Below are 20,784 nucleotides of genomic sequence, written 5' to 3' on the forward strand. Positions count from 1 at the left end.
GAGCCTTTCTGTAGACTTCAGTGGGATCTGGATTGGTGCCTTAGATAGCCGTGCGGGAAATGTAAGCAAGTTGGAAGTCAGTTTCAAACATCACTAAAATGGATTGATATTTTTATCAATTTTAATACTAGAAAACTTCATTTCCCGCTGCCCATTCTGAGTGCAGCTCAGAACACTTGTGAGTGAAGATCATTGCCATCTGATGATGGCTCTTCTCTATCTGTATGAAATGAATTTATGCTCGCTATCCAATCCCTGCAAAGTTCACATCCTAAAAACTCCCCACCCCAGTTGACTCTGCTGTTGGCAGTACCAGTAAGGAGGCCCAGGTTTGTGTGGTTGCAGGTTTGTAACATCAGTGGGGTTACCCCAGGAATGAGTTTTAGCCCTCAGACTATATATTGCAGATTTATCCATCCTTGGCCTCTGTGAGGCAAGACCTGCAGCTGTAGGCACCTCTGATTTGTGGAGACTATAAATATGAAGGAGAATCTCAGCTTTTGTATTTTTAAAAAGAGTACGGTCAACATTTTCAAACTTGGGTGCCTGAAGTTAGGCAACTAAATCCATATTTAGGCATCTTGCTACATGACCTGATTTTCAAGAGGAGATGAGAACCCACAATTTCCACTGACTTCAGTGAGAGCTTCTAGCTACTTCCAGATCTGTATTGGTTAACTTTGGACTCAAAATAGTGTTCAAAGTAATGTTTTTAATCTGTGAAGCCCCAGATGGTAGGACTGGACAATCTGTGAGTCTGGGCCCATCAGCATGTACTATACTGCTTCATAAGTGGTACATGGGGATGCTGGATCCTTTTCCACCCACCATAGGGACCCCAACTTTGGAACTTGCTTTAGCCATTTATCCACCAGATCCCAGATTTGTTAAACTTTGAAATGACGCAAAGTCCAGCTCCTCGGGGACATTTAGGGAGGAGGTGGGTTGAACCTTTTTTTAGTAGGATCTTTGGGGTTGTGTGAGATAGGGTTTGGAATGGTATGGCGGGATGGGGACTCAAAGGGAATTACTAGTCATAACAGTAAATCTTGGCCTATGGCAGTTTATTTTGCCTTATTTTTGCAGTTTACTATTGTCGCTATTTTATGTTGTGTTTTTGAAAATTTGTAACAAATACCCAGATTTACTTTACTTATCTATTGATATGATTGAATAATAGGAATCAACTATCTGATTTATAGCACATTTATTAAAGTCAATCTTTAATTTGCTGCATATAAATGGTTATGCTTTCTCCGGTCTTTCGCTGTAATGCTGTGGATTGAACACACTAAGGGGCACAATCTCTCTCGTCAAAATGCTAAGTATTTTATGGAGTGACCTTCCTAGTTTCCTGGAGAGTTGACCTATTTGTGCTAGTTGCAAATCCAAAGTGAGTGGTTTCTGAAATTGAACAGCAATCAATTTATTTTCAGGTACACTCACTTTGGAATTGCAATTAGGATAACTAGAGCTGCTCTCCCGTGCAGGAAATTGGGAAGGCCATGCAGCAAAATTGTTGGTATCTTGATGGGGGAAAGTAAACTACTTTTGGCTGCTACTGTAGATCAAATGAGTCTAACCAGAATGAAGTAATTATGAAATCTGCCTGTAAGGTCATGAATATTAATTAAACAATCATGAACCTTTGATGTTAATTTCACTTGAGGAAATAACCCTGGCATTCCACTCTGGGTACATGTGAGCTGTAATGCTCCCCAGCAGGGGAGGGCAAAACACCATTACCTGCGACCCTTATTGACGTGTTTCTGTAAGGATCCTTTCCTTCTGCACCAAAAACCTGTATTCACACTAAAGCTGGGTGAGATTTTTCATGTGAATCATTCTTTTGCTGAAAAATGCAGATTCGAGACACTCAAAACAAATTGTGAATTAGGTTAATGTCAACTAATTGTGTTGGTCAAATAAAAAAATTTCTTAAATGTCAAAACAGTTAATTTCGGTATTTCTGCACTAAATATTTTGACTATTCATTTCAGAAAGACATTTTGTTTCAGAATTCCAATGTTTTATTTAATTTAAAAAAAGATTTAAGAACCTCAAAAATTAAAAGAAACATTTGGTTCAGCCTGAAACACACTTTTAACTTTTTCATTTTGCAAGGAAATAAAAATAAAGTTCATTTTGGGTCAACCCCTTTCAGTTGCTCAGTTCATCCACCAAACTGAAAAGTTGGTTATTCTCACAGCTCTAATTCATTTTGGAGGCAGGTAAATGCTGACCTAGCCTTTCCAGGACATTGACTGGGACCTGGAGGGTCTTCACAGGCCCCAGTGGTTATGATCATCCCAGTAGGCAAGCACCTACCGCTCGCCAATTTACTGAGTGGCATTGAAGTTGGGCTCAGAGGCGGTCACTGTCCTGCCCTGCCTTCTAAATCAGTGTTTCTCAACCAGGGTCTGGGGCCCCCTGGGGGGCCGCAAGCACGTTTCAGGGGGGCTGCCAAGCAGGGCCAGCGTTAAACTCTCCGGGGCCTAGGGCAGAAAGCCGAAGCCCCACTGCATGGAGCTGAAGCCCGGGGCCCTGAGCCCTGCCACCCGGGGCAGAATCTGAAGCCTGAACAATGCTGGCCCTGGCTTTTATATGCAGAAAAAACAGTTGTTGTGACACAGGTGGGCCGTGGAGGTTTTATGGCATGTTGTGGTGGCGGGAGGCTCAGAAAGAAAAAGGTTGAGAACCCCTGTTCTAAAGGATGTTCATAGGGGTGGCAGAGCTTCAGGATGTAGTGACTCTGAATGAAGACACTGGAGATAAGTTTTCAGAGTAGCAGCCGTGTTAGTTTGTATCAGCAAAAAGAACAGGAGTACTTGTGGCACTTTAGAGACTAACAAATTTATTTGAGCATAAATTTGTTAGTCTCTAAGGTGCCACAAGTACTCCTGTTCTTTTTGGAGATCAGTTGTAGCTGTTAGCTGGTGGGAGCTGGGCTGTTCGGAATATCAGAAAAGTAGGTCATTTATTGATGTTCTTAAGTGTGGGTTTAGGTCGGGATGGGCAAACTGTATGGAGGGCCGGGTAGGGAAGGATGTGCCTCCCCAAACAGCCTGGCCCCCGCCGCCTATCCGCCCCCTCCCACTTCCCGCCCCCTGACTGCCCCCCTCAGAACCACCAACCCATCCAACCCCCCTCTGCTACTTGTCCCCTGACCACCCTCACCCAGGACCCCTGCTCCCTGTCCCCTGACTGCCCTGACCCGTATCCACACCCTGGCCCCCTGACAGCCCCCCGGGACTCCCACCCCCTATCCAACCGCCCTCTGCTCCTTGTCCCCTGACCACCCCCTCCCAGGACCCCCCGCCCAACTGCCCCCAGGATCCCACCCCGTTATCCAACCCCCCCGCTCCCTGTCCCCGGACTGCCCTCCCGACCCCTATCCACATCCCCGTCCCCTGACAAGCCCCCAGACAGGCCCCCTGGGACTCCCACTCCCAACCCTCCCTATTCCCCATCCCCTGACCGCCCCCCCCCCCCCCAAACCTCTGCCCCATCCAACCGCCCCCTCCTCCCTGACTGCCCCCCAGGACCCCCCGCTCCCCGCCCCCTTACCAGCAGCAGGAGCTCGCAGCCGCAACACCGGGCCAGAGCCAGCTGCGCTCCCCACGCTGCCCAGTGGGAGTGGTGGGCCAGAGTGCGGTCCGCACGGCAGCATGGCTGCGGGGGAGGGAGGACAGCAGGGGAGGGACCGGGAACTAGGCTCCCTGGCCGGGAGCTCAGGGGATGGGCAGGATGGTCCCGCGGGCCGTAGTTTGCCCACGTCTAGTTTAGGTGCTTCACTTTAGGCTCCCAAGTTTGAAAATTGTGGCCATCCTGCCTTACATGTCAGGGCCCAATTCTGCAAACAACTGAGCAACCTCTGTGAAGTCAATGGGAGCTGAGGGAGCTCAGCACCTCTGCAGGATGGGGCTCTTCAGAGTGGGACAGAAATCCCTTTTCAAAGCTGGCTGCAGTCTCCTGGACCTTCTTCAATCTGGCTTCCAACCCCTGCACTCCCCTGAAAGGCAATGGACTTTCTCTCTCCCCAATTTCTCGCTGGTCATTGGTTTGCTGTTGTCCAGCCACTGCTCTCCTGTGTTAGTCACTGCAGGAACTGGCGCAGCCACTGCTCTCCTGTGTTAGTCACTGCAGGAACTGGCGCAGCCACTGCTCTCCTGTGTTAGTCACTGCAGGAACTGGCGCAAATGCTTCATGGATGAAAGAAGGAGAGAAGAATGTTTTTTAAAATGTCTCTAGAGTTGATTGTCAGAGAAGGTTTCTTCCTGCCTCTTTCTGACTAGCTGGGTTTTCTTTAATGCCAGTCTCTTTACAGGCCACATGTATGCTGCACAGCCCTTCTCCAACCATTTTGTCACCTGCATTCCTGCTTTGCTCCTCCTACGCAGCCCAAAGGAACAGAATTGCTTCGAGGGGGGCGGAATGCAAACTCTGAAACTACTTCCATTGCCTTCCAGCAGGAGATGCAACTGGTCTGCTAATCATGTGAGCCAGCCAGATGGCTGGGAAAAGACAGCAGAAGATTGGGCCTCTTTGCCAGTCGCCATAATGCTTCCAAGTGGGGGAGTGAAATTATCAAAGGGGGGGCAGCTGGTGGGGGGCACTTTATTTGCCATTTGAGAATGAGATGTGGTATTTTCATGTGCAAAGTTAGGTCACTTGTAAGACTTCTATGTGATTTAAAATCTGGAACTGGGTTAACTGGTGTATATATATTTAAAAAAACCACTACCTTATAGGAAAGCATTTACTGATTGAGTTTTTTTATCTGCCATCACCATTTTTGCTGCCTATGGAGTTTTCTCCAACATATGGTTGGGAAGCCTAATTAGCTCACTGGATTAACTGAGCTTCCTTTTTTCCAATAGAGATTTTATTGGGAACTGACATCTGTAAAGAGGCACAATCTCATTTAGCATTAGAGTTCTGCGTCTTTGTGTTTATCTAGAAGGGTTTCTGGGTTTTGTTTTTTAATAGCTTTCTTAATGATATTTCAACTGTAAATGGCAGGAGTTAGGATATGGAGGGGAAAGAGATCCTGTCATATACTGTAGTCAGGTTTCAACACATGGTTTCTCCGTCTCCGACCACCACCTGGTCTCTCTTAGCAGCATCCATCAACTCCCCTCCCCCACACCCTATCACTCTCAGCCTTTCCATGACTTCCAATCCATCAATGTTGATGACTTCTTGTCAGCCCTCCTCCCTGGCCTCTCTTCCTTTTCTTTCACTGCTGTTGTTCTTGATTCTGTACATACTTCACTCTCCTCCACCCTCGACTCTCCCCCCCCCCACCCATCATGAGGTCTACCCTGCCAACCCCCAACATCTGCTTTGGCAGAAATCCTGTGATGGCAGGCTGACTTCCTCCATTACAAAGTCATTCTCTCCTTTAGTTCTGCCATCTTCCTAGCTTAACAGCTCTATTTTTCCAGTGTAATTGAATCCAACATCCTCAGTCCCAGCTGCCTTTTTGCCACCTTTGACTCTCTCTTCAGATTCTCCCCTCCTCCTGCCCCCACTTTTCTCTCTGCACAAGATCTCATCAATTCCTTCCAAGAGAGAGGTGACAAAATACACGACCTTGCCTCTCCCCTCAACTTGCCTTTCATTCCCCCTTCGTCACTTACAACTCTCTCCTCCTTATCCCTGGTTACGGAAACAGACGTTTCTCATCTGCTCTCCTCCTTTAACCCCTCCACTTGCCCCAGTGATCTCATCCCATGTCCTATTCTCCCTCATGCCCACTTTCCTCCCCTCCCTTACCCTTCTCTTTAACCTCTTGCTCTCCTCTGGCTCTTTTTGCACACAATGCAAGTTGCATGCTTTAGTCTCTCCCATCTTTAAAAAGTATTCACCCAGTTTATCTCTCCAAGTACTGCCCCATCTCCTTTTCATCTCTCAGCTCATTGAACTTGCTGTTAACATTTGCTATCTGGCATTCCTCCCCTCCAGTTCTATCCTAGACCCTTTCCAAAGTGTCTTCCACCCCTTGCCCTCTACTGAAACTACTCTCAGCAAAGTCTCTAATGATGTCCTAGCTAAAACTCAAAATCAGTACTCCATCTTCATCCTCCAGGATCTGTCAGCCACCTTCAACCATGTTAACCATGCTCTGCTTCTTGAGATCTTGTACTTCCTTGGCTTCCATGACTCTGCCCTCTCCTGGTTCTCTTCCTAATCACTTCTTCAGCCCGTCCTTTGGTGAATCCTCTTCATCTGCCCTCCAGCTTCTGTGGGGATTCCACAAGATTCTGCCTGTGGTCCCCTTCTCTTCTCCCTCTACACCTTATCTTCAAGTAGTCTCATCTGTAAATGCAAATTCAAATACCATCTCAGAGAACTCTCAGATCTACCTCTGCATTCTAGACCTGTTTCCTGTCCAAACTAAATTCCCAGCCTGTCTCTGTGACATCTCCTTATGGATGTCTAGCCATCATTTCACACACTACCTGGCTAAAACAGAACTTTTAATCCAACCCCAAGCCCTATGTGCTAACTCCTTTCACTGTGGAAGAGACCACCATTCTACTTGTCATGCAGACCTGTAACTTGGGTATCATTTTTGACTCAGACCACTCTGTGTCCTCACATCCAAGCTATGTCTAAATCTCACTGGTTCTTTCTCAATAACATATTTAAGGTGCAGCTTTTCTGATCCATCCACACAGCTAAATTTCTTGTCCAGGCTCTCATCATCTCGCACCTTGATTACTGCAAAATCCTTCTCTCTGACCTTGATAAATACACTCTTGCCCTGCTCATATCCATTCAGAATGCTGCTGCAAAGAATGTTTTCCTAGCCCACAGCTTTGACCTGGTCAGCCCTCTCTTTGCATCCTTCCACTGGAGCCCTCTTCTCTGTCGCATCAAACACAAGCTACTTGTCTTCACTTTTAAGGCCCTTCATGACCTATCCCCACCTTACCTATCATTCACTATCGAGATGTCGACTCTTGCCTCCAGTTGGTCATGATGTCAGCCTTCATCACCAACTTGTTAAATTTACGAACACACACCTTGGTGCTTTTTTCCATGCTGCTCCTCACTGGCTATCGTGCTGACCAATATTGTCTCACGGTTTTCCATGTACTGCCCCATCTTTATCCAGGGCCGGATTAAATCTCCTGTGGGCCAGGGACTATTAGATTTTTGTGGGGCCCCTGTATACAAGTCTTTTTCCTAATTTAAAACAAAATGATTACAATTATGGCATTAAGGCTATTAATGCCATACTAAACTTGCCTTTTAATTAACATAAAGCCATACTGTGGTTACATTTCAGTCTTAAAACATATAGAATATAGTTAAGTTAATTCAAAATAGCCTACTTCTTACCTTAGAACAGCTGTTATACCTGTATTAGTTTCTTTCTGGGAGGGAGTTTGGGTGCAGGAGGGGGCTCCAGGCTGGGGCAGAGTGTTGGGGTGCAGGAGAGGGTGAGGGGTGCGGGCTCTGGGAGGGAGTTTGGTGCAGGAGGGGATTCTGACCTGGGGCAGGGTGTTGGGGTGCAGGAGGGGGTGTGAGGTGCAGGCTCTGAACAGGAGGTGCTTACCACAGGTGGCTCCCAGCCGGTGGCGCAGCAGGGCTCAGGCAGACTGCCTGCCTTCATGCTGTGAGCCCACGCCACTCCCGGAAGCAGCTGGCTGCTGGCACATCTCTGCACGCCCCTGGGGGGAGGGTGACCAGATGTCCCGATTTTATAGGGATAGTCCCGATTTTTGGGTCTTTTTCTTATATAGGTTCCTATTACCCCCCACCCCCGTCCCGATTTTTCACATTTGCTGTCTGGTCACCCTACCTGGGGGAGGGGGACAGCGTGTCTCCATGAGCTGCCCACACCTGCAAGTGCCGCCCCCACAGCTCCCATTGGCCAGGAACGCTGCAGGGATGGTGCTGGGGGCGGAGGCAGAGCACGGAGCTGCCTCTTCCCCCCCCAGGGGCCGCAGAGATGTGCCAGCAGCCAGCTGCTTCTGGAGCGGCGTGGGGCCACAGCAAGCAGGCAGGCAGCCTACCTGAGCCCTGCTGCACCGGGGCCCCCCTTAGCTCAGGGCCCTGGCCTGCAGCCCCTAAAGCCCCCGCGTTAATCTGGCCCTGTCTTTATCCATCAGTTATCTCTTGTCTTATACTTAGATTGTAAGCCCTTTACGGGAGGGACCATGTTTTCCTAGGCAGGGCAGGCCAGGAGTCTCCAAGTGCTGCTACCCCCAGGCACTGCCCCTGCAACTTCCCATTGGCTGCAGGGACACTTGGGGCGGAACACAGACCCACCCCGGTCCGGGGCAGAGAGGGGCCGGCAGCCACGTGGAGCAAGCAGGGAGGAAGCCACTCAGCTCCACTGCAGTGCCAGTGGTGAGTGGGGGCCATGGGCTGTTTTAAATGGCCTGGGGAACGCGTGGGCGGGGGGGGGGGGGCGAGGGAGAGACCTGGCCCCAAACATTGCTGGAGCTGGGCTCAGGCCAGGAATATTCCTGGTGCCCAGGCACCACGGGCCCATAGGACTCGCCGCCCATGCCTCCCTCCCAGCGCTTCGCGCTTAGGACTTTCTGGGAGGGAGGGGGAGGAGCGGAGACGCAGCGCTTCCCTGCTCCTCCCCCTCCCTCCCAGAAAGTCCTAAGCGCTGTCAAACAGCTGTTTGGTGGTGGGGGAAGCGCTGGGAGGGAGCGGGAGGAGGCAGAGAAGAGGAACTTGTGCAATGCTCCCTTGTAAAGGCGCTGCTCTTCCACAGAATCTTACAAGCAGTGGACAGAGCAGGCAGCCAAATGACATTATAAGGGAGCACTGCACAACTTTAAATGAGCATGTTCCCTAATTGAGCAGAGATATAACTTTGAAACAAAAGTTAAGCGGGAGGATGTTAAGTGAGGAGTTACTGTAGGTTTAAATTAATTTGATTATACAACAGAAACCCAGAAGAGCCTAAAGCCCGGAATAGCGTGTGTGTTACTGTCAGTTTACGGTTCAGCCCTTCTGGCTCTTTCCATAGCCTTTTGAAGTCTCTTCAGCTTGGGAAGAGTCAGACCATTATACAAAAGTTATAGCTCTTGAATAAGCACTTCTATGATCAGAGGTTAGTTAAGTTTAATGGGGAAAAAGTAGCTTTTCTTTGAACTTTTGGGGCTCTGTCCTTGTGACGTTTACTATTTTTGTCTTTAATGGGGAAAAAGAAATGATCATTGTACGTACACACACACACACACACACACACACACTCACACTCACACAAAATGTTACAATATTAAAATTGCACAATTAAACTCTTAAAAAGCCAGGAAATGTAAAAGACGATCATAACAGTGTAATTCTCATTCAAGCCCTTGTCATTTTATGATTTGATTTACTGCAGCCTCCCCATTTCTGCCATGACTACTGCAATCCTGTTTCTCTCCAATCCATTCCAAATGCTTCTCAGATTATTTTCCTAGCTAGTCACTCTGTCCTCTTCAGCACCCCCACCCTTGAGTCTCCACTGGATCTCAATTCTCCTGAGCATCAAACACAAGTGTCTTATCTTCACAACTTAGCCCCACTCTACCTCGCTGATAAAGAGTAACTTATCATGATGTAAATGGCTACTTTCACTTTGCCAGAGTTCCTCCTCAAAGGCCCACCAATCAGTTTCTTACTGAAACTCGTCCCCACTTTCTCCTATATTGCCATTAATCACGGGAAGAATTCCCTGATATAAACAATAAAGCTACTACCTTATCTTACTTCAAATCCCTCCTTATCTTGCCTTAGATACCTAAAAAGCCCTGCACACTGATCGTGGCTAAAAAAAAAAAAAAAGCTTTTTCCCTCTTCCCCTGCCTTACCTTTCCTATTTTTTTTGCTAACTTGCCCATTCCCACCACTCCCCACTCTGCCTCTACCCCAAATTAATAAAAATGAACAGAAAACCAAACATGGAGCTAACAAAGCTGTACCATATTTGTTGGCTTGAAAGTTACATGCCGATCCTATACCTTCATCTGTTTTATGGTTTTTGGACAGCATGCCTTGCAGGACAGACCCTACGTAATGACCCGAAACCAACTGGGGCGTTTTGGCACTACCATAATATAAATGTTTACTATTACTAATAAAGCCATGCATATGCACAAGGAAGCAGAGTTAAATTTCATGTGCAAACATAGCTTTGATATTTACTAACTTTTTGAATGTTATAAACCCTATATAAATAATTACATTACAAACTACTTGAGGGCATATATTCGCTTATTATGTAACAATAACACACCTAGATGGTTGACATTCTCCATTTGGCCTAGTGCCTAGCAAGACACCAAGGTGTGCGATTAATAGAGTAGTTCCACACGCTCGGACATGTCATGTTGCTTAAATAACATGTAATGTTCTCTGTGGCGCCTTACTTTTTCTACCACTGATGCTAATGTTCTTGTCACTGGTCAGAGTTCTCAAAGAAGTGGGGTGGTATGCGTGGGAAAAGGAGAAAGAAAATGTTTGTTTTAATAAGGTTAAAACGCAGGGACAAGCACATAATAGGACTGGCTAATTAGTCCCCCAGGAAAAAACTGGATCTCTTTCTTATAATATTTCTCTTACATCTGGAGGACAGGAGTTTCCTTTCTCCACCAAGTGTATGAAATATGGTCATGAAAATTTCTATGAATTTCCCAAGCATGTTGTATGTAATACCCAGCCCTGACTACTTCACATTCTGCTGATGGATTCAACATTACTTCCCTTAACAAAAGCAATCCTCGCTTCCCTTTCTTCTTTGTATCAAATTTTGAATACTTTGGCTAAGATTGGTTCTTATAAAAGTGAAGTACTTACATCACGAGCAAGACAAGTACAGACATTATACAAGCTATGCCCTCTCAGGTGTGCCAGTATGTCTCATGCCTGACCTGCCATCACCCTTCTAGTTTATCTTCGGCAGTCTCTGTGCAGAAGCCCAGTCATGCCAAGCTTTGTGCGGGGGAAGGATCCATGGAGATGAGAGAGCCTGTTTCCCTCATGGTAGCAGCAGCTGGGATGTTTATAAAATTATTACCTACTGGAATTACACTACAAAAAAAATCGGCAAAGGGATAGATCCAAGGCCCGTTGAAGCCATTGGAAAGCTGTGGGCCACTGTGTCACTGGACACTTGAAACTTAGAGCAGGGAAACTCTTCTGTGCTCTCAATTCTGCCCTGGTGGGCCCAGGCCACAAGGAAGAGGAAGCTGCCTGATTGAAATGTAGAGGGGACAAGAGCTGGACGCGGGTGCGGGTGGAGGGAGTAGGTTAGAACAAGGGTCCTGGTGAAGTAAACTGGGACTGGAACTAGGTGAGAGATTGTAACTGCCTGGGCAGGGAGACTGAGGTAGGATGAGGAACTAGGTGGGGGAAGTGAGTGGTTGGGTTAGGAGACTGGGACTGCAAGCCAGTGCGGGGGAAACTGGGACTGGCCAGGTAAGGAGACTGGAACAGGGAGCTTGGAATGGAGTCTGGGATGAGGCGCACAGAGAGGGAGACTGAGATTGGAAGCCGAGATGGGGGAAAAGATTAGGACTCGGATGGGGAACCCCAAAGGGGGAGACTGACTGGCTAGGAGAGGAAACTGTGAATAGGACGAGGAGCCGGGGGGGGGAGGGAAGAGACAAGACCAGACCACAGACATGTTGGAGGGAACAAGGGCGGAAGGGTCAGGCTTTGCGGGGAGAACATTGTCCAAAGGGTCTATGCCGACCAGAGAACACTCCACTCCGGAGCCTGGAATGGAACCCGAGATTCCTGAGTCTCTCCGCTCCGCTGCTGTCAGCAAATATCTGTTAAACTCACTGGCAATGAGTGAGTCTCATCCCCCTCTAGTGCTGGTCCACACAGAGGATGAAAACCTACTTTTGCTGTCAGTTACTCCATTAGTTCAAGTGGCCGAGGTTTTTTTGTGCATATAAAAGTTCTAACCCCGCTGATGACCCAAAGGAGTGTATCTGTGATGCCACATGATGGAATTTTCAGTTGGCTCTTTTCAAACCATAAAAAATGCATACCCAAAAATACATAAAATGAATGTTAGGGTTGTAAAGTGAAGCACCCAAGTTAGGAAGTGACAGAATTAAGGTTCCCTGAACAACCTTCATTTGGCTCCCTTTGTGCACATGCTTTGTGAGAACATCTTTAATTACACGATTACTGTAATGGGCGGGGGGGGGAGGGGGGGGGAGACTCACCTCTTAGGTGTCTCCTGCTGCTGTGTGTGGTACTGCAGTCCTTTCCCCTGTAGGTTAGCGACCCTGTTTTGGTGGGCCTTCAGTGCCAAGGCCCTCTGGCCATGTCACACAATCAAAATGAGCCCCTTACTGGGTAACAAAAGTCCAACAAAACTGTCTATCTGCCCTCATCAAGGTCTTCAGCCCCAGCTCTGGGCCCTTTGCTCGGGCTTTACACCACTTCGCTGGTAGCTTCATTTAATTGCTTGCCACTGTTTCACCTTCAACCCTTCCTTCAGGGTTACAGTTCTCAGGTCCCCTCTCTCCCAAGCTTAAGCAAATGCAACTAGAACCAAATGCTGGTTGTCCCTCACGCCCCTGTAGCCAGAGAGGAGCATCCTTTCTTGAGCCTCCGGTTCCAGCCAGGAACTGCCCTGCAGCTCCTTTTATCTGAGCCTGCTAGCATCTGACTGGCTGCTTCCATGAGACCTCTCTAGGCAGGCTTGCAGATCCCACCTTTGCTACTCCTATTCTGGGGTGGAGTGTAATTAGGGCTATGTGGCCTCCTGGCAAAGGCCAAGTACACCCCATCACAATCACATACTATTTTTTCCACAAGACCCCTGCCTCATGCAGTGCATTGGATGGATCTGCTCTGGGGCTGAGGCAGGGTTGTGTGGTGAAGGAGGCTGTTGTCTGTAGGACCTTTGCTTCATTTGTTGCATAATTTGGAAGACGTATAGTGAACGAGGCAGGGGATTGCAGGAAAAGAAAGGATGGCGTTATGGTGAAGGCAGTTGAATCCCCCCCTTGGGAGAATTTAATTCTATCCCTGCCTCTGCCACAGAGTTCCTGTGTGTGATGCTGGACAAGTCACTTAACCCAAACTTTTCACAGGTGCTCTCACCAGTAGTGTGTTCCTCATTTTCTGGGTACCAAACTTACAACGCTGGGGTCTGATTTGAAGAAGTGCTGAGCACTCACAGCTGCAACTGAAACCAATGGGAGCTGAGCTTTTAACTTGTACAGTACTAATAATGCTATGTACTCTGAAAAATCAGGGCCTAGTATCTCAAATTGGGCACTGAAAATTAGTGAACACGTTTTGACACTTTAGGATACCGGAATGGCGCCTTTTCAGGGTTTCACTGGCCATTTTCAACTCAGCAGCAGAGACACTTTTGGCCATCTCATCTACAAGGACAATTGCTGCAGATGGTCAGTGTTGGTACAAACACCCTCACAACGTGAACATAATGTTGTGGGATCTGATGCGGTGACTTGGCATCCCTGGGAAGATAGCGTAATTAATAGAAGAGCTCTATAATGGAACGGAAAGCTGCTTTTGAGTCAATGGCAGATACATGGCATGGTTTCCTATCCCCATGGGAGTATTCTGTCACCATCGTTGTTCAGTGTTGGCACTGATTGACCAAGGGATAAATTTGAGGAGGCAGCTGTGGGTGGCATTGAGCTGAACAGCATTCTGCTTTGAGATCTTGACTACACCAATGATATTGTCCTGTTGGCTCAGTTTGGTGAATCTAATGGCTGATCTGGTCAGGCAAGAAGGTCACATTGGTCTGGTTATGAACCTGGAAAAAACTATGTCCCTGAAGCCTCCACTTCAGATTACAATCAGCTCTGTATTAACCTGTCCAGGTGGGTCATGGAGCAGGTGCCTACTATCAAATATTTGAACAGACTCAGTGCTGGAGGATGCTCGAAAGATGTGGACACTCATAAGGCAGTAGCTGCTGGCATGTTTCGGGCCCTTTAGCAAACTCTGCGGGGCTGAAGCCCGGACCCATGAGCCCTGGCGCTCCCCGCAGGGCTAAAGCCAGGAGCTGCATGGCGAAGCCCGCACCCGTGAGTCCTGGCGCCCCCCACAGGGCTGAAGCCGCGTGCCCATTGGCGGAGTTAGGGGGCACAGAGACCATTGCCCCCTCCCCCCCAAACTGCAGTGCCTTACCCAGAGTGGGGCAGTCTTGGGAGCAGTTCCTTCCCCTCCACCTCCTTCCTTCCCCCAGCCTCCACCCCCCTGGCCAGGTTGGAAGCCGGAAGCTGGAGACGGGCAGTGCAGGGAGGCTGCTGCTCTGGCTGGTGCTATGGAGTGGGCAGCCACAGCATTCCCCCATCTCCGACTGCTGTTGCTGGTGCCCGGGGTTGCGGCTGCTCCTCAGCTCCCAGCCCCCTTTGACTGCTCACACAGCTGGTAAGAGCCGCCCAGGCAGGGGGACCCGGCTCTGGGGCTGGCAGAGCCCTCAGGGAGCAGCGACCGCAGGGGAGAGCCCTCCCGGCAGCTCTGGGAGCCTCCTCAGTTTCTTTTTTGCAAAGGTCAAAATGGAATGTTGTTACCATCTTTTGAAACAAAAGTGTTGGACTCCTCCCATTCTGCAGAAAATTTTGAAATTGCGAGTTTTTGCTCCAATGTGGAGGAAATTTTGAACTTAAAAAAAAAAAATCCTACAGAATGGGAATTCTGGGTTCCCATCAGCTGTAGCAAATAATAGAACAGCAGTTTAGGCCTATTCCAATTTCCATTGGTATCGTGCATTGTGTGTCTGAAAAGGGGATGATTTGCTCTCTGCAGCATGGCCCCTGCTGTACTCCCACATTTCTGTGTGGCAATCTGCAATGGAGTTCATACAGTTTAGAGCTGTATTGACTCCCTCTGGGTTTCCACAGCAGCTGCCACTGGCAGCCACACGGGATCTAGAACATGGGCAGCATGGCTCCTGCAAGAAGAACTGTGCTGCTCAAGGGGAAATGAAGTGGAATATTGGAGCAGTATGGAGATAGGAGCCATCCACATGGACAGCTCTTAACTCCCCAAATCTCGGGGGTGCTTCTGTATAGATCCTGAAGATGCACAGGGTGTTAAGGTCTCTCCTCTTCTCACTGTGGTTCCCCCAGATCCCAACCCCCAAAGGAAGGATTTACCAGAAATTCCAAGAGGGGAACTTCACAGTGTTTTCTTGCCCCTGTTGCCCCTTTCCCTGGCTTTCTCCATAGTGGTGGTGATCTGTTTTTGTGTTTAACTGTGCAGGGTGTATCAATCATATTTGTGATGATATTACTGCTCTGAGGTCTGAAAGGGGGAGGTCTGTTTCCCGTCCTTTGTTCTCTCCAATAGAGCATGCATTGTGATGCAGTGTGTGCTGCAAATTGGTTAATGGTAAATTTCCTAAAACATAAACAAGTTAATGGATACGACAGAAATAAATTTTAAAAATTAAGACAGTGGTAAAAAAAACATGGATTGGGGGGGGAATCATGTCCATCATCCATGCCATTTTGTTCCTCTGGGAAGATAATAAAAAGGAATCCTCTGCATTCCTTGAAATCTTCCAAGGAAGGCTGAACTGCACCCCCGTCTAATGAGAAGAGCTGTGAACATTGTTCAAATCAGCCTCTGCTCAATAAAAGCAACAACGTTTCCTCAGGAGCAGCAGCCCTTGAGGTTGCTTCATTTAATATTTCCCACACGTTACTTTAGTTTCCATAGTCGGGACAACACGAGAATCTGTAATGGTCTCATCTTCATAAAAGACACTTAGTCCAGACCTCCTTTTTGTAAAATCCACTGCCCCAAAAGCAAAGCGATTTAGCTGTTGCAAATATCAGCTCATCTACCCTAATGAAATGATTCACAGTCTTTCTTTATTCTGACATAAATGCCATGTCAGCATTCAGAACAAAGCATTTACTCCATGTCTTGGACAATCCATCAGGCGTATTTTAGAATATACTGAGACCCATATAAAAATATTTTACCAGTAATTTTACGGCTTCAAGAAAAGGAGAGTAAAAATACATATAATCTGCTACTAAGCAACACCTATGTGATGGCATCTTCCCCTTGATCTTTTTCTTTTCTTCAAATCTGATCATGTCCTATTGTAGGAGATTAGCAAACCATGAATGGGGGAATGTGTCTCATGACAGTATGCAAAATGTTTGCAAAAAATATGATTAGCAAATATTTTCATTCTCTTGTTAGGATCCCTTTTGCAGGCAGCAGGAGGTTGCGTATTGTATCTCAGAGCAAAGTGGAGCTGATAGCCAAGATAAAGCCAGTTAATACTGAATGGGTGAGCTTTATAGCTAGAAATCAGGCAATGGCTGGGTTTTTGCAGCTGTTATTTCAGAATAATCTTAATGAAATTCCCCTTTTGGTTTCTATTTGATTTATGTCAAGGAACCAGCTGAATTATATCACAGGAATTTGCTCTACACCTTCACTCTTCCTGCTGCAAGCATTTATTTTGGTGTATCGCAGGTGATGCAGGTTACCCTATATTCATAACGTATAAATCTCTAGGAGAGCCATAGCACAGTTTGCTGATGATGACTCTGTGGATTATGTATTCTCAGGAGACCTAAATGGTTAGAATGTATTACGTTGCTCTCCCCCCTGTCATTGCATGTTTTGCTTTGATGGAAGCATGAGCAAATGAAAGGCTTGTTATTGATTTCTGTGCCGATGTTAATAATTTCCATGTAACTCTGCTTTGGCATGGCAGTTACTGATGTACAGAATTTGACATCTTAATTATTCCTTGATGGGAAGGGGGTGCACTAAACTGATAAAACAGCCTTTTATCTCTGGATCTGTGGGTTCAAAGCTGACTTGGGTCAAAGTGAAATGAGTGAGATTGTCTGTGTCTAATCCTTATGGACATCTGTTTACATCTCAAAGCCACCATATAGTCTTGAGTGTGTCAAGAAGCAGAAGTACCGAGAGAGAGTGTTCTTTTGGTATCTCTGACCCAGCTTTCTACCCTTATTTCTAGAACAAAGATATTCAGGTAGTCATCCAAACTTTTGGCTGCTTAAACAATCCAGAAGAGACCTAAAAAGCTTTTAATGTCCAGCTATCAGCTCAACCCTCAAAGTTTGGATCTGCATGCAAAATTCCCCAACCTTTGGGGGTGTTTAACAGATGTGTGGCCACATACGTACAGGTAGCACCGGTCATCAACAGAGATTGAACCCAGGACCTTCAGCACCAAGGATCTGATCCAAAGCCCACTGAAGTCAAAGGAAAGACTTGGAAAGTACAAGCTCCTACCACTAGAGCTAAAGAAACAACTCCTTTTGTAGTGAGTAAATAGCTGGCTGTTATAGTCTCTGCTTTCAGCCATTTGAACCAGTGTATCACATTCAGATCCAGGGTTTTCATTTGGGCCCCTCTCTAGATTTAGTTTTCCTCCCCTAACATTTTTAGAAAAGTGCATCTTTTTAGATTTTTACCACTTCTGTGTGCGTTGTTGAGATGTGTCAGGTCAGATTGCGCTGCTCTATCCATGCTGTAGGCTGTTTCTCCAGCCATCATGTACATTAATTATAAGTAACTAGTGCCAATCCTGCACCAAGAAAAGGCATTTACTGAATATAGAAATTTACAAACAAACCTTTATGAATAGAATTTATGAAAAAAAAGCTCTTAAGCTTTATATATATAATTTAACATCTAGCTAGTTTGCTTCCTCACAGATGAGAAGAGTGTTTGGCAGGAATCCTTCTATCCCTTGAGTAACTCAAAGGATATCCTTGTATAGGCAGGGGTAGAGAAGAATTTCCTTGGAGTGACCTAAGCTTTTTTCCTTGCTTGTTTATCATCACACATCAGGGCCATGTTTATTCCAAAAGGAAAGATACAGTAAGTCCTTTTATGGTCTTGATGAAGCCACCTGGATTGTTCTGAAGGCAGGAGTTGAGAGTTGTGAGGCAAACTGGGATTCATTAAAAACCTGGGTCAAGAGTGACTGAGAGTCCTAAGGAGATGGCCTGCTTGCTCTTAATGTTGGTACAGCCTCTCGGGGTATAATCACTGATGAGCTGGGGTGTGTCTTAAGGTTTCATGTGAGCCTCTTCTTAACAGAGATGGCTGTGGAGTCCCATGAAGGAGACTCAAAACTTTCTTTTTTTTTAAAAAGTATTGTAAGTGTCTGGCCCTTTTACTTGTGAGGATAGCCAAGAAACATGTAAACTGATGCAAACTGAAAGCTAAGTTAGAAAGGCATAGAGCTAGTTCTGTATCGTGTAGGTTTGGTTTGTATCTCAAAGAATCATCTCACCAACCCTCCCCAAAATCCTTAGGTAGCCTTGTGCATGATGGTGTGGCCATGTTATATCTGGGTGGTTACATGCATAAGGGAAGCAGCAAAGAATTCTTTCTCAGCCCTCCAAAAAAATGCTGAGACTGGCTCTGCTTGGCATCAGTTTTTGAGCCCCTTGTGTGTGCCCACTATATTGTGACCATAACAGCTTGTTTTCCCCAGCAGTGCCTCTGTAGCACAAATGAAGGACACACCGCAAGATCCCTACAAGCCATCCCCCCACACCCTGCCAGCTGCTTCAGCCGTGCACAAGGAAGAGAGAGACAGGAGACAGGGTCAAGCTACTGATGCCCTGCATTCTACCCCAGGCACTAGCCATGGGAGACTCGCTGGCGCAGCTGACTCCCCAGCCCCATCTTAGGAAACTGGCTCCCACACACCAGCTGGGGGAGACTCCTAGCAATTGGGAGAGACCTGCCCACTTCAAGACCCAAAAGGGATCCATTTCCCAACTGATCACCCAGCCCACTTCCATAGGGGATCCGCTTCCCACAGCCGTAGGCAGCAGGGCAACTTGCCTGCTCCCAGCAGAGCCTGAAGGACCATCTGTCTGCCAACACAGCTGTTGCTGTGAGGTACAGATAGGGCAGTCACACAGAGGAACCTCAGCGAGCTCCTGGGGAGGGTCAAGCCTAGTATGTTGAGCGGTGTTGGGCTGAAGAGTGGGTATATGGAAGGACAAAAGGTTTGAGGAGGAGGAGGAGGAGATGTAATTGTTGTCATTAAGCATGTGGGGACTTTTTTATTCAAGGAATGTCACATTAATTGTTGACTGAGGCAGAACGTATTTGAGACCACGCCTTTTATACTGGTAACCCATCACTTCCCACAATATTAAACTGGTAACACTAAGGGGGTTATGTTTGTAACATTGTCTTGTTAAAGTAGTTGTCGTGTATGCCATTTCCTGTACTCATTATAATCACAGGCCTGGATTTCAAAACCTGGCCTATTCAGAGAGAGGGCGTGAATGGCAAGAACAGAAGATGGCACAACCTGATTCCAGCCTCTGTCAAGGCAAAGATCTAACATAAATGAACAATGATTCAAACTCTTGCAGCCTGATCTTTCTTTGGTTTTCATCCATTTTACCCTACTGTAATTCCTGGAGTTACTTTTAAATCAGATTGGATGTTGTTTTAAAGGAGATGCTCTAGAAATTATTTTTGGGAAGTTCCGTGGCTTGTGTTATACAGGAGGTCAGGTTAGTTCAGTGTTTTCCAAACTTGGGACGCCGCTTGTGTAGGGAAAGCCCCTGGCGGGCCGGGCTGGTTTGTTTACCTGCCACGTCCGCAGGTCCGGCCGATCACGGCTCCCACTGGCTGCGGTTTGCTGCTCCAGGCTACTGGAAGCAGACTGAGGGAAATACTGGCTGCTGCTTCCAGCAGCTCCCATTGGCCTGGAGCAGCAAACCGCGGCCAGTGGGAGCCGCGATCGGCCGGACCTGCGGACGTGGCAGGTAAACAAACCGGCCCGGCCTGCCAGGGGCTTTCCCTACACAAGCGGTGTCCCAAGTTTGGGAAACACTGGACTAGATGATCACAGTGATCTTTTCTGGCTTTGGAATCTGTTACCCATGTGGGTGAGAGAATTGGAGCTCTGTCTGTCTGTCATCCTTTGACATAACAGTTTGTTTTTATACTGTATACTACAGTGCTTCCTGAGAACTAGTCTTGAACAAGTATTATGGGCATAGGTCCTTCATTCTCCCCTCTGTCTTAGCTGTGGTAATAGTGCTGGGGGAATCAGACAGCAAAGAAGATAGGGAGGGGGAATCAAAAAAAGTTCTAATTTTAGCCTAAGGGTTTTTCAGCTTGCTGAGCTGTGGACGTAAAACAGCACAAACCTGGAGAACAATACTAACTGCTGTTCCATTAAAAAGAGAAAAAAAAATCTTGCTGAGATCTGAAGTCAAATCACAACAGTCAAAAGTGAAACACAGCTCACTAATGTAGCCTTAATTCATTTTATTTTGCAGAGACAGCAAGCTCACCATGTTGCTCCGGGAGTCCCTGGGGAACATGAACTGCCGTACCACTATGATAGCTCACATTTCGGCAGCGGCAGGGAATTACGCTGAAACACTGTCCACCATCCAGGTTGCATCCCGGGTCCTGAGGATGAAGAAAAAGAAAACTAAGGTAAGGAGATGTGTAACTCCTTGTCTCCTTGTAGTGGGAAACAAGGACCCTACAGAGCCCTTAGTGAGATGGAGAGGCCTGAAACGTATAACAAAATCAGTATTCATAATTCCTGAGTGTATGGGTTGCATGTATTTTATGTTAGCTGTGTGGTTTAGAGTTTATAGCAGAGAGTAAGGGAGAGAAAGCTTCAACTTAAGATGCAGAGGAGAGTTCAAGCACATTTATTATAATAACTTTCTAAGCCTAACTCCAAGTCTGTCTTTTAGTAGTGCAAATATAGCTGGTAATGTGCTTTTCTCAATTAAAGTTACAAGTGTAAATAAAACAATAATGAATGTTACT

General features: G+C 47.0%; 1 protein-coding gene across 1 annotated transcript in view; it reads left to right on the forward strand.

Annotated features, from left to right (window-relative positions):
* KIF26B (kinesin family member 26B) overlaps positions 1 to 20,784 on the forward strand; it is a 424,817-nt gene that overhangs the window by 378,930 nt on the left and 25,103 nt on the right. The window contains exon 11 of the mRNA XM_065401573.1: positions 20,277 to 20,439. Coding sequence (XP_065257645.1) covers positions 20,277 to 20,439 — 163 coding nt within the window. The remainder of the gene's footprint in view (positions 1 to 20,276; positions 20,440 to 20,784) is intronic.

This window comes from Emys orbicularis, chromosome 3, assembly GCF_028017835.1.
Source record: "Emys orbicularis isolate rEmyOrb1 chromosome 3, rEmyOrb1.hap1, whole genome shotgun sequence".
NCBI lineage: Eukaryota > Metazoa > Chordata > Testudines > Emydidae > Emys > Emys orbicularis.